The 14,334-nt window shown below is 35.3% G+C and overlaps 1 protein-coding gene across 1 annotated transcript; it reads left to right on the top strand.

The window, feature by feature from the left end:
* Window positions 1-2,773: 2,773 nt before the first annotated feature.
* On the top strand, window positions 2,774-6,036 carry LOC120082736 (2-hydroxyacyl-CoA lyase). The gene is made up of 2 exons (XM_039038020.2): window positions 2,774-4,263; window positions 5,462-6,036. The coding sequence occupies exons 1-2, from the start codon at window positions 2,842-2,844 to the stop codon at window positions 5,774-5,776; spliced, it is 1,737 nt and encodes a 578-aa protein (XP_038893948.1). The 5' UTR covers window positions 2,774-2,841; the 3' UTR covers window positions 5,777-6,036.
* Window positions 6,037-14,334: the final 8,298 nt, after the last annotated feature.

The following is a 14,334-nucleotide window of genomic DNA, read 5'->3' as shown; positions in this document are numbered from 1 at the left end:
GAGTTTTATTGGGTACCTTTTCATGGATTTAATGAGATTTTAGTGAATGTTCTTGGGCTTTTCTGAATCTTCCTTGTTTTCCTATTCTTTACTTGAATATCTAAGATGATCATGTTAAGTGATTAAACTGACAACTTAATCATATATATTTGTATGTTTGTTTGCCCACGCTATGCATGTCGGAGTTATGTGTAATTGTAACAATAGCATGCATAATTTGAGTAGCAAATAGGTTTTGGTTATAGTTATGGTTTGACTTCTAGTGTTTCTAGAATCATCCGATAATGAAAAATAATAAAATTTAAGGATTAAAAACGTGTTAGATTAGATTTGGCAAATTTAATCTCATGTTTAATCAATCCTTGAGCTTAATGCAATTAACTAAGTAAATAAGGTTGTGTGATAATACTTAATTAATTTAGGAATTGACATCCATGTTGATTTTTTAAAGGGAGTTTGTCTGGCTTTTCCAAACAAGGCTTGATAATTAGTTTATTCAATCAATGCATTAATCCATAGATAGCAATGGTCTCTTAATCGAAGAAGGTAATCCCATGTTTCACTTTCCCTCTCTCTCAATCTATCTTACTTTTCACCTTTTAAATTCCTACACTTTAGTTTTTCTGTTAACCAAAACCAAGATCCCCTGCTTTTTACAACTTACCCAAAGGTCAATTTAGCTTAGAGAGATTGTATCTTAGATTCCTTATGGTTCAACCAGGTCTTGCTACTAAGACTACTTGTTGGTTGAAGTCCTAGATTAGAGATTATAAAAGTTATTTGATTAATGATGAGAGGTCTACGACAACCTTTCTCTTACCTTTCACCTATTATTTGGTCCTTAAACTTTCAAAAGTATCCAACATGTCCATAAAATTTTAATTTTATATCTAATGAGTTTCTAAACTTTTAATTTTGTGACTAATAGGTCCTTAACTAGTTTAAAATTTCAATAATGAATTGATCTATTAGTAGATATAAGTTTGAATTCTATGTCTAATGTAATCCTAAACTTTTAATTTTATATTTATTAAATGGTGAATCTTAAAAAACTCGAAAGCTCAAGGATTAAAATTTGTAACTTTGACAGTTTAGAGATTAAGTAGATATAAACATCAAAATTCAAAAGCCTTTTGCCTATTATATTTCCTTGTTCACTCCACCTCCATCATGATGAATGAAAGTTAAGTAGAGAAAATCAGTGGAAATTTTGAGAGAGATTGTTGAGATAATTATCTCAAAGAATTTATTTTGAGACTAAATTTCATGTCCGTCTAATATAGTATGTGAGTTCCAATCAACTTTATATAGGTATTTGATAGAGAAAAAAAAAGAAATATAGAATTTGATTCAAGAATGATGAACTAGGGATCTCAAATTTTTTATAAATACATGAATTACCCCCTTCTAATAATACCCATCTCAAGAAACCCCAATTGCATAAAATTTTGGCTTTGGAACAAAAGAAAAGGAAAAATAGAGAGAGAACAAAACCAACTCATACTCAGTAGTAAATATATTAAAAACAGAAATACTTATGATTAATAAATTATAAATTTTGTAAGGTACCAATGACAAAAACAAAATAATTAAAATCCTGGTTGGTAACATTTTGTTTTTTTAACCTATGAATATTATTTTCACCTCTAAATTTCTTCCTTTGTTATCTACTTTTTACTCATGGTTTAAAAAATTAACCCAAATTTTTAGAACTAAAAAAACATCTTTTAAAAAGTTGTTTTTGTTTATGAACTTGATTAAGAATTCAACAATTATACTTAAAAAGATGCAATTCATTGTAAGAGATGTGCATGAAATAGGTTTAATTTAAAAAAAAAAACAAAAACAAATCAACCAAATGGTTACCAAACGGGACCTAAATTAACTACTCTCACCTCTTCATCTTAAATAAGAAGGGGGAATACTATTGAGAGAAACATTTTTTTACATCAAAGAACAACCATGAAAAGAAGTCAAAGTTGTAATAACATGAATGTATAAAGATGTGACAAAATTGAAAAATATTAATAAAATTTTATTAAAGAGATTAATCACCTCTAGCATATCAAATTCCACCCCTAATGATAATCAACTCATTCATGTTTGCGATCACCTTTAATACAAGTTTTCAGCCATTAACTTTGCTTTTTATTTTCTATTTTTTTTTATTATAGATATCGATAATTGGTTTTTTTAAATAGCTAATTTTGGTATTTTAAACATATGGTAAATAAGAATAAATATTTATCTTTTTAAAATAGAAAGTATTTACTTCTTAATCCAAACAATTTATATGAATTTTCGATTTTTTATTTTATTTTCTAAAATGTCCTTTGAAGACATTAAAGATAATAATAATCCATTGACATGCTTTTTTTTTTTCGGAAATAGATATGTACAAGCCTCTGAAAAATTAAAATTCCACGCTTTCGCCAACATCAATTTTAAATATTTGACTAAATAAATTTTTAATAATATGTTTTTTTTGTTAAAAAATAATTCTTAGATCTTTTTTAAAAAATAAATTTTGGATTTTTTAAAAAAATAATTCTTGGATTTTTTTTCCAAGAAAGAGGCAAAGGGTGCGATTCTCAAAACAAAATGCAAATTTGCTACTATCTCAGTCCAACAAAGCACAATATTTTCACATTTCCCATATTACCCACACAACAAGGCTACAAGCCATAGAATCACCTAACCTTCAAAGGGTATTTTCGTCTACATAAAAACAGCGAAAAATCTTTACGAGCGGTTTATAAATCTACTCGTCTGTCGTCACTAACATTAAAGCTTTCATATCTCAGATTTCTTTCATTTTAGCCTCTTTCACACGAAGCTCCAATGGGGGATTCTTCTGAAGATCTTCAAAATGACCTTAAATTTCACGGCCCGATCGACGGCAACGTTTTCGCCGCCATGGCGCTGGCCCGCTACGGCGTTGATCGGATGTTCGGCGTCGTCGGAATCCCTGTTACCTCTCTTGCCACTCGCGCCGTTTCTTTGGGAATCCGATTCATTGCCTTTCATAACGAACAATCGGCTGGCTATGCCGCTTCTGCTTATGGTTATCTAACGGGCAGCCCCGGTGTTCTGCTTACGGTTTCTGGCCCTGGATGTGTTCATGGCCTTGCGGGGGTTTCTAACGCCATGGTTAATGCTTGGCCTTTGGTGATGATCTCTGGTTCTTGCGATCAAAGAGATTTCGGCCGTGGTGATTTTCAGGAGCTTGATCAGGTTGAGGCTGTGAAACCCTTTTCGAAAATTTCCGTGAAGGCCACGGATATTTCCGAGATTCCTAATTGCGTTGCTCGAGTTCTTAATTCGGCTGTTTCTGGTCGGCCTGGTGGATGCTATTTTGATCTTCCGTCGGATGTCTTGCATCAAACTGTTTCCGAGTCTGAGGCGGAGAGATTATTGGCCGCAGCGGAGGAATTTACACATCGCGAAGTGATTCATAGAGTTCCAAATTCGCAGATTGAGGAAGCGATTTCGTTGTTGAAACATGCGGAACGGCCATTGATTGTGTTTGGTAAAGGGGCGGCGATTGCTCGTGCTGAGGGGCCGTTGAAGAAGCTTGTGGAGAGCACTGGAATTCCATTTCTTCCCACTCCAATGGGTAAAGGGTTGTTGCCTGATACACATGAGCTTGCGGCTACCGCCGCTAGGTCGTTGGCGATTGGTAAGTGTGATGTTGCGCTAGTGGTTGGGGCGAGGCTTAATTGGTTGTTGCATTTTGGCGAGCCGCCTAAATGGTCCAAGGATGTGAAGTTCATTTTGGTTGATATTTGCAAGGAGGAGGTTGAATTAAGAAAGCCCCATTTGGGTTTGATTGGCGATGCAAAAGAGGTATTGGAATCCATAAACAAGGAGATTAAAGACGACCCATTTTGTCTTGGAAAATCTCACCCATGGGTTGAAGCCATTTCGCAGAAGGCAAAGGACAATGTGGCGAAAATGGAAGTTCAGCTGGCGAGGGATGTTGTGCCATTCAATTTCTTGACGCCAATGAGAATCATTCGAGATGCTATTTCGGCTCTCGGTAGCCCTGCACCCATATTGGTCTCTGAAGGGGCCAATACAATGGATGTGGGTCGCTCAGTTTTGGTTCAGACTGAGCCAAGAACCAGGTTGGATGCAGGAACATGGGGGACAATGGGGATTGGCTTGGGCTATTGCATTGCAGCTGCCGTTGCTTCACCTGATCGATTGGTAGTCGCCGTGGAAGGTGATTCTGGATTTGGGTTTAGTGCCATGGAAGTTGAGGTATTTATTATCCCCTTTGCACCTTCCTTCCATCAATTTGTTATCTTGCAATTGATTAGAATGTTGTATGATCAGTATCTGATTCTTAGTTCATTGAAGAATGTCCTGCATATTAAACCATTATTTGGTTGGGGCTCAAAATGTTGTCTTAAGTCAATCATCATTGTTATTTTCTGATATCCACGAGTGTTCGGGTCAACTTACGTGTACTTCGACTAATTTTATAGGACAACTTGTCTAATCCTACAACATTTGGGTATCTAGAAAACTCGTAAGATATTAGGTGGCCGCCGTGAATTGAGTCTATGACCTCTTGGCCTTTATCAAGGTCATGCCCCCTATTTACCACTACATCAAGCTATGATGGTTCATCATTGTTACTTTCTGGTTTGTAAATGTTTGTTGGTTGGTTACTATGTTTCATTTCAGCTCTTCCTTGGGCAAAATGAATGAGGTCCAAAAAACATGTGGACACTGGTGATCATTAGCTCTAGGACTATTCTTGGACATGTTTCATAAGCTGTTTTCAAACGCCTTACTTCCTTGTTATGATGGTCAGTTTTAGATGTCATTTTCATTTTCTCTTAGGTTTGATATTTTGTTTCTTTCACAGGGGATTTCTAGATTTCCCTTACTTTCTGCACTTAGATCTTTGTATTTTTATTTTCCTTATTCATTTATCACCACGAGTGTTCGGTCAATTTATATGTTCCAACAAGTCTTACAGATCAACTACCTTGCCTAGAATGTTGACCTCAGAATATTTAATATCCTATGTAGGTACCATAACATTATATGGTAATTCCCATTAGTTTGAAATTTCGATTCGTGATATTAATAAACTTAGTTGTGGATTGTTAAATCTCTGTTTATGTTCTAGACGTTTCTGTATCTGATTTGCATTTGAAAAGTTGTACATCTTACTTTGAGTTAGGCTTTAATGTAAATAGTATTAGGTTTTCTCTCGTGTTCTTGCTGAAGAGCTCTTCATAATTTTCGATTGGCCAGTTTTGCTCATAATCTCAAAACGTTTATCCAATTGACATCTCACGAAACAAACAGATGGATTCTTTTTCTTTCCTATTTACAAAATGTCTATGACAAGTTTTGTGCTTTCATATTTCCAAGTGTAGAAGTATTTCAATTTTTTGTGGGAGATCAGTTCTCATTCGATCTACATTCTTCTGGTTTTCAATAGACGCTTGTGCGGTACCAGTTGCCAGTGGTTGTGATAGTTTTCAACAATGGCGGTGTTTATGGTGGCGACCGTAGAACACCACAAGAGATTACCGGACCCTATAAGCACGATCCTGCACCAACCTCTTTTGTCCCATCAGCAAGTTATCACAAAATGATTGAGGCTTTTGGAGGTAAAGGATACTATGTCGAAACGCCTGAGGAACTAAAATCTGCACTAGCTGAGTCCTTTTCTGCTCGGAAACCAGCAGTCGTAAATGTCAAGATTGATCCGTATGCCGGTGCAGAAAGTGGGAGGCTGCAACACAAGAACTGAAGTCAAGTCTTTATACTCATTTGGTTGTATGTTCTTCGCCTGACACTCAATTGTGCCAATGAATTAGCTTTGCAGCAGAGTTTCAAGGAAGCAAAGCTTAGTTTTCACACTGTCTTCTCTTCTATTTCCTTCTTTTTGGTACCCTATAAATTATGTAAAGTTATGGTGTTTGAATAAAGTTTAATGTTACGTGTAAAGCCAGCGGTAAGACACAGCCGTGTTGATTGATAAATGATATAATAGAACTTTGAGCCTCTAAATTCTTCTTAAAAAAACAGGAGAGGGAGATTTTCAAAAATAAAAAAAAAAAAAAAAAAGAAAAATTATTTTAAAAAATAGGGAAATTTTAATGATATATGCTGGTAAAAATCTATCAATGTCTGTCATTATTTTTTTGATATTTTTTCTTTTCGTGAAAATTTTTCTTTAAAAGATTTGTCTTAATATGTTATCTCAACCATTGACTATACATTAAGATGACCCTCAATATTTTTATGTTAGGGATTGGAGTTTTTAACACGAAACAATCTGATTCAATTGGATATTTTTAATGGTTAAACAACACTTTAAATCTTTATTTGTTTTTCTAATTAAGTATATAAAAACTATCTATAGCTTTTTTCTTTAATACTTACATCTTGGACTAAACAAGTATAATCTCTAAAAAAAACATAAAATAGGATTTACATTTTTTTTTTCAAATAGAACCTTGAATACTTTAGTTTGTAATGATTGCTTTGCATTTTCAATTGCTCACGATTTACTTTAATATTATAACATCCATTTCAGGAAATTTTAAGTCAATTATTTCAAATTATTGAGTTTAGTTTCTCTTAAAAAAAATTTTGAATTTAGAATCAAAGATAATTAAAAAAGGTTATAATGGTTAATGTGAATTATTTGAGTAGAGATTTGAGTTAATAATCTTGAAAATATTGGATTTTAACTCTCTTAAACTTTAGATTTTGAAGCTACAATTAAATTAATGGGAAGGAATAATTGAACTAATTGGATTAAGATTTTGGAGTCACAATTGCGTTAATTTGAAAAGATAATCGAATTATTTGGATAAGAGATTGATTTTGATTTTTTTTTTTTTTTTTTGGATTTAAAGTTTTTGAAGGAATTGAAACTTAAGAAGGGGAATGGAAAATTGTGGTTTTCAAAATTTTATCCTCTTTAATCCTAGAGTTTGATCTAAATTTTAATTAAGGATTTAAGAGAACATAATTGGTTTAATTGGAATTCAATCAATTAAATATTTGAAAAGATATAAAACTTTGAATTTAATTTAAGGAAAGTTGTATAAATTATTTGAGGTTTGAATTTGTTTTTAATTTTTTTTTTTGGAAGTTTGAGAAATTGAAATTTTTGAGAAGAGATGAATTTATGCGCATATGTTGAATTGGAATCTAAATAGGATTTGGATTTATGTTTATTTAAGGAGAAGGAAAAGAGGTTTTTAAAATAATTATATAGATTAATCTTAAGTGGAGGTGAAATCTAAGTTGATGTGATGGAAAGAAAGATGGAGAAATTAAATTATTTTAAATTTTAGAGATAATTAAGTTTATTGGAGTTGATGTGATAGGAGGAAGAGATGAAAAATATATATAAATAGAGAAAAAGGAAAGAGATTATCTAATATATATATATAAACTCGCTGTGAAGCGTGGGAAAAAGAAAAGAAAGAGAAGTCACTATTCATCTTCTTCTTCCTCTCATGTTCACGTGGTCTCTTCCCCTCACCCCCCAAGTAAGAACCCACGCCGCCGTCGGAGTTTAACCAGCCGCCGTTCGCGTCTCTCAGCCCGACCGTCGCGTCGCTCCTCCAACATCGGACGTGAAGTCGCGCGCTGCCATCGACTCTCCACCGTACCCGACGCCGCAGATCTGGGTTTCACGCTTCTGTCCGCCGCCGTCGAAGGGGCGCTGCTGCCGGTCATCCTTCGACTTTCGTGCTCCTCAGATTTCGCTGTTGCAGTCGTCGGATTTTGTGGGTTTAGACAGATTTGTAGGTGTTCCGGTTTTGGGATTGAAGTTTGGGACCTTTTTGGCAAGATTTTTGGTAAGTCAGTCGTGGATTTTCTTAAAATTGACGACTGCCCATTCAATTTTAGTTTGGAATTTTGGGTTTTGACCGTTGAATTGTTAGCCTGAAGACCCTTCTCAAGTCCCAAATACTCAAGATCATTGTTGAAGAGAAAGAAGAAATGACTCAAATCAATTCTGCCAAATCCTCGATCAGAAATCCCTTCTTCGTAAGATTGGTCTCTGTTAAATCCTTGATGCAACTCGATGATAATAGATTTAATACTCGATTGTACTTGACGGTTCTTGAACGATACTCGGTACAACTCAAAGTTGAAAGCGATGTACTTGGACCTACTCGATAGCAATGGATCGATGCACGATTGACTTGATAACTTGATTACTCGATGCAATTTGTAATGTAAACGATTGGCGTGTGATTTGCAGTAAAGAGTTTACTCGATTGAACAAGAAAGATAAGAGAAAAAGAAAGTGACACAATGTTTTACGTGGTTTGGCAAGGTTGCCTACATCCATGGGAAGATCTGAAATCTTTACTTAATGAAGATTGCTTATAGATTTGTAAGAAAACTAAGTAATGATGAAAACTCTCTGTTTTTTAATTCAAAATCAGTGGTATTTATAAGGTTATACCAACTGACTGTTACAAAATGTTAGTTATAAACAAACTAAAATCTGAGGTATTTAAGTCAAACTTCTTCAAATTCTCCACCTTGAGTCCAATGCCTTGTAATCTTCATGATCTTCTTGATTCTGATATGTTTGTCTACCCTGTGTTTGGAAGCTCAGAACCAACTTGTTCTAAACATTTAAACAATTTAATCCTTATAACAGGTTTAGTTAACATATCAGCTACATGGTCAGAAGTATGGACTTTTAAAATTTCTATCTCATCTGTCTCAATTTTGTCTTTAATGATGTGCTTTGTTCTAGTATGGAATTGTGGATTTCGGGACAAATGGATAGCACTTTAGTTATCACAGTAGAGTTTCACTACTGTTTGATCTATTCCAAAGTCTTTCAGCAGTCACTCGAGCAATAAAGCCTCTTTGATTGCTTCAGTTAGAGCCATATATTCTGCTTCATTGTAGATAGGGCTACTATAGGCTGAAGTGATGCTTTCCAGCTGATTAGATTAGGACCAAAAAGGAAAAGATAACCTGTTAAGGACCTCATTTTGTCCAAATCACCAGCAAAGTTAACATCAACATATCCATAAAGCTCTGGTTTTGGTTCAGCTGATCTTTGATAGACTGACTTAGAGCTTTTAGACCAAACTAGATACCTTAGGATCCATTTAGTAGCCTCCCAATGTATCTTACTAGTATTAGACATATATCTACTAACTAAGCTAGTTGAATATGAGAGATCAGATCTAGTAGAAATCACACAGCTTGAGTATAGGGTATGACAACCATCTGTTTTTGGTATTCTTGGTCAGAATTCTTAGGGGAGTTAGCTGAGGAAAGCTTAAAATGCTGGGTAACCTCGCAGGTTTGGCATCAATCATGTTCAACCTTTTAAGGATTTTCTCATAATAGTTGGACTGACTTATTCTTAAAATAGACTCCTCTTTGTTCCTATAGATCTCTATTCCTAAGAGCTTGCTTGCTTCTCCTAAGTCTTTTATATCAAACTCTCTTTTTAAATAGTTTTTAACATGGGTTAGATCTTTTTTAGACCTACCTACCAGCAACATGTCATCTACATATATGAGTAAGTAAACTTTGTCATTATAAGAACCTGTGTTTACATAAGCATATATGTCAAATGAGCTTCCTTTGAACCCAAATGCTAGAAATACAGTCATTGAATCTCTTATACCAGTATCAAGTGATTATTTTAACCCATATATATACTTATTGAGTAAGAAAAAGAGATTTTCTTTTCCTTTAACTTCAAATCCTTTAGGTTGTGCCATATAGATTTTCTTCTCTAGATGTCCATGAAGAAATGCAGTTTTGACATCTAGTTGATACAATTCTAGATTATTTTGAGCAACTAAGGATAGAGGAAATCTTATTGAAGTCTGTTTTACAATAGGAGAGAAAATCATAGCATAGTCTATTCCTTCCCTTTGAGTAAACCCTTTAGTAACCAATCTAGCTTTAAACCTAGGCTTTTGATCACAAAATACTTCTTCTTTAAGTTTAAAAATACATTTAGAAGCAACAGGTTTATACCCTTTTGGTAAAGGAACCAAGGACCAAGTGTCATTCATCTTGAGTGAATGCATCTTCTCATTCATTGCCTCAATCCAATGCCTTGCATTAGCACAACTTGTTGCTTCCTCAAATGTAGTTGGTTCTTGGCTAGTAGGAGCTACTACAACATTTAAAACAAGATTCATATAATTCATTTCAATATATATAGCTGGAGGTGTGATAGTTCTTCTTTGTTTATCCCTAGCTAAGACATATTGGCTTAAATCAAGTTGCTCACATGCTGTCTCCTCATATTCCTCTACATTTTCCTCTGTTTCTCCTGTATTACTAGGTTGGCTAGACTCATTCTAAGCCTCTACTCTTGTCTATGCGATGATGAATGATGCACACATAAAACAAGGGGACCGCATATAATCATTCCTATTTTTAGGGTGCATGTGATGTGCTGATAGCAATAGAGCTTATGTCTAAGTCTCTATTTCTTACTTATGCGATTCTAATCCGACTCTCTCAAGCCTAGATTCTAATCTGACTCTTTCAATCCTAGATTTTATCTTTAGACCACTCTCTCAGGTATGTCCAAATGATGAATGACACATACAAAAGACAAGATGATCGCATAAAATGTAGTTCTTAAGTCATGCTAGCTACATATTTATCAACTCATTTAAAAATTTAGCTATTCATGTGTGGTTTGGAGAGATTGAACATAGATTGAAATGACATTTCCATTTTCTAAAAAAATCAAATGGATTTGAGAGATAAGAAGCCCGGTAAGCAATGTCTTACTTCCCGTGGCCTTTTACACTGCTCTTGTTCACTCCAACTCTGTTCAAGATATGTATTCTTGCTCTCGCAAGTGTTGGCCCTCTCTCCCTTGTAAGGCTTTTCGGCTGTCTCTCGATCTGTCCGGGAATGATCTCTCAGCTTCCTCGTCTTCTTTCTCTTCTTCGTTCTCTTAGTATATGTACGAGTATGTGCGTGAATAGACTAACTGATTCTCTACTCCTAAGCTCGTCACCCCTTTTACACTGGTGGCCTTCGGTATTTATAGAGCTCAAGGTGAAACAGCCTTTCTTGTGAATGATTGCAATGATGAGTAGAATTAATTCCCCTGCTCTGGTGTGCCGATTAATGGCCATCGAAAGTTGAGTGTACTTGCTATAGTGTGGCTTTTAACGACTTGTAAACTAATTTTGGAGTCGATTGTTATCAACTTTCCGTCTCATCATGATTTATTACGCTATCACCTTGATGCACAATATTTATGTGGCCACCTTTTTAAGAAGCTTCCCACGATCGCAATCTTCAAGCGCATTGACACCTTTTTCCTTAAGATCGCAACTTCTCATGCGTCAATGCATGTCTTGCGATCGCATTTTTCCTTGATATGTAGTCTTTATGCGTCAATGCATGTCTTAAGAAATTTCTCATCATCGCAATCTTCAAGCGCACTGACGCCTTGATCCTTTGGATCGCAATTTCAAATGCGCCATCGCATTGTTCCTACACAAAATAAGTAAATTAACTATTTTTATGCGATGGGCGCTTGCGATCGCAATTCCTTTTAGTTTAGCATTTTCGGGCATGATATTGCTTATTTCACCGTCGCATTCTCTCATTGTTTTACTTATTTGAGTTGTAATAATGTGTATTTCTACCAGTTATCACACCCCCAAATTTAAAACAATGCTTGTCCTCAAGCATAAACTAAAGATTTTCTTTAAAAAGTAAACCGCCTTTACCCTACCTAGACTTCTCAAGGTGCCTTATTCAAATTTCATGAACCAATGCCTTCTTAATTTCTATCCTGATATTTTCCTAAAATATTTCTACTCTTTAGGGACCGTAAGTTTAACCTTTAAAAAAAAAACTTTACTCGTTTCCAGGACATCGCATGATTTATTTAAAACTTTATCCACCCGGGGTGTTCCAAGTGCTTTTTTTTTTACCCTTGAGCAATTAAGATATTCTTTTTGTGATCTTGCGCCGATCCAAATGCCTCACCTTCATTTTGGCTTGCCCCCACGGGTGTCATGTGGGCATCCAACTACAAGCAAGGCACTCTTTCTCAGCAAAAACTCATGCCCATTTCTTTATTTGGCAGAGGAGTTTCGATCACTTGGTTTATGCATTGGTCACGATTCCCACCTTTTTTTGGCTTGCCCCCACGGGTGTCATGCGAACATCCAAATACGAGTAGGATCCGATCTCAACATTATAATTTTTTTTTTAAAAAAAATCTTTTAAAGTAACAAGGTTGAAAATAACAATACTAGCACCCTCAAATTTACATACAACAATGTCCTCATTGCTGATAGATGAAATAACTCATGCGATGTGTTGGGATTGGTGTCCTAATTCTCCCGGAGTCTCGTTGTTTTGTAAAGATACACATTGTTCAATTAATAAAATAAATGTTATTTAATTCTGGCATTTACTCATATCCAATAAACAAAGCTCCTTGGTTATCTTATGTGAACTTAAGCATGTATATGTGATATACAAGTGGATCATGCCTTAAGTGATAACCTAAATCGGTCTGTAGTATTAGGATTAAGGTGAGATACTTGATCTTGGTGACACTACGGATATGGCCCGCTTTGTAGAGCTTTGCAAGTGTTGTAAACTACTACAGATGGTTGATCTAGACCATTCATATGGAGACGTGGAGTGAGGGTGTCCTATACAAAGAGTTGGTATAAGACCTGGACCATGAGATGACTAGACTCTGTATATAACATCATTGATACTAGAGGCTTGTATCTCACCTAAACGACCATAAGTGACACGACCTCAATCCTGAGTGTTTTGTGAACTCCTACCTTTGAGGGCGGTCCTTTCATTAGTATGGGTGAGAGTGGCCAGATTGCCAACTCAACATGCCTACCCTTTTGGGGACTTGTCTGATCTGGGAGCTAGGAACTCAATCCACAATATGGAATTCACTCCTTTCCCAAAGTAGGGATAAGTAGAGAGATTGCTCCCTTAAGGGCTGATTCTGGGGCTTGAACATAACGGCCACAACTTCTCTTTGGAAGAGAAGACTCAGTCATAGTAGGCTATGATTTATGTTCATTAGAGGGATAAGTGGTAGTTAAGGAGACAAAGGTAACTATAGGGACATAACAGTTATTGGCCCAACTGTACTTACGAGCGATCTGTGAAGGGTTGTCACACTGCTCATTGGTTAAGATAGACACATAATATGTCTGTAGTGAGGAGAGTTCAATTGTCGGCTTTAGTAGAGTGCCTGGAAGTTAATGGATAGTGGATCCCGTGACTAAAGAATTTAGTCAGTTATTCACGTACCGTTGGAGCTTCGGATCTACAGGTCCATGAGGTCCCCTTGGTAGCTTGGATTCATGTTGAAGGATCAAGTTCATGGTATTGATTTGAAATGTTCAAATTGACAAGAGGTATTTTGATTATATATGATATAATCGATATAATGTATAAGATACATCTAGTAGAGGATTGATGTAAATGAGATTTACATTAAGTACCATGGAATAGAAAAAGAACTATGGTTTACATGTTTCATGAGATGAAATATTAAAACTATAAGTTATAAATATAGTATGATAAGTTGGTTATCATTTATATTTATAATAATATTGATTATTAGATTATTAATACTTTTTCTTTTAAATAACCAAATGTAGTAGGTGGTTATTGATCATGGTAACCGTGAGTTTAAAAGGAAATCGATTTCTTAGTTTTTTAAAAAAGAGATGTTTTCACAAAAGTTTGAAAAAGTTTTTTGAGTTTTCTCTCCGACGAAAAGAAACTCACGGAAGTAGTCAAGTAAATACAGATTTACTACGACTGGGCTAGGTACGTGTAGGTGCTAGCTAAACGATCGTGCAGTGTTTACTAAACGATCGTTGGCCAAAAGTACACAGTCGTGTAGAGTCTGTTGAGCTAAACGATAGAGCTAAACGATTGCATATCTTTTGCTAGACGATTGCTGGCCCAAGGTACACAATCGTGTAGAGTCTATCGAGCTAAACAATAGAGCTAAACGATCGCATAGCTTTTGCTAGACGATCACATAGTTTTATCTAAATGATTGGACATCAACCTATACGATAGGTCTTCAATTTCTCCCACTTGTCAAGTCGTATACATGATCTGTATTTCCTTTGTTCGTCTGCCTCACACCAAGTCCGAACAGAGCCCACTAATAACGGGCAAAAATGCATGTTTTCATAGTGTTGAATCCTTAAACAATGTCGGATTGCGTTGATGAAATATGTTAAATTGCATCCATTAAGCATAAATTCTCTAATATTATGGTCACATGCATCCAATGCATTAGAGCAGTTGAACTTTATATTT

Source organism: Benincasa hispida, unplaced genomic scaffold (genome assembly GCF_027475165.1).
Source record: "Benincasa hispida cultivar pf3 unplaced genomic scaffold, pf3_genome.v1.1 HicScf593, whole genome shotgun sequence".
In the NCBI taxonomy this organism is placed as follows: domain Eukaryota; kingdom Viridiplantae; phylum Streptophyta; class Magnoliopsida; order Cucurbitales; family Cucurbitaceae; genus Benincasa; species Benincasa hispida.
The sequence above is the reverse complement of the archived record's forward strand: the minus strand, read 5'-3'. Positions and strand labels throughout refer to the sequence as shown.

Bases quoted from the DNA above. Each gene is read 5' to 3' on its own strand.
- LOC120082736 (XM_039038020.2), top strand. From the start codon at position 2,842: ATGGGGGATTCTTCTGAAGATCTTCAAAATGACCTTAAATTTCACGGC. The intron at 4,264-5,461 runs GTATTTATTATC...GGTTTTCAATAG, and splicing joins TTAGTGCCATGGAAGTTGAG to ACGCTTGTGCGGTACCAGTT.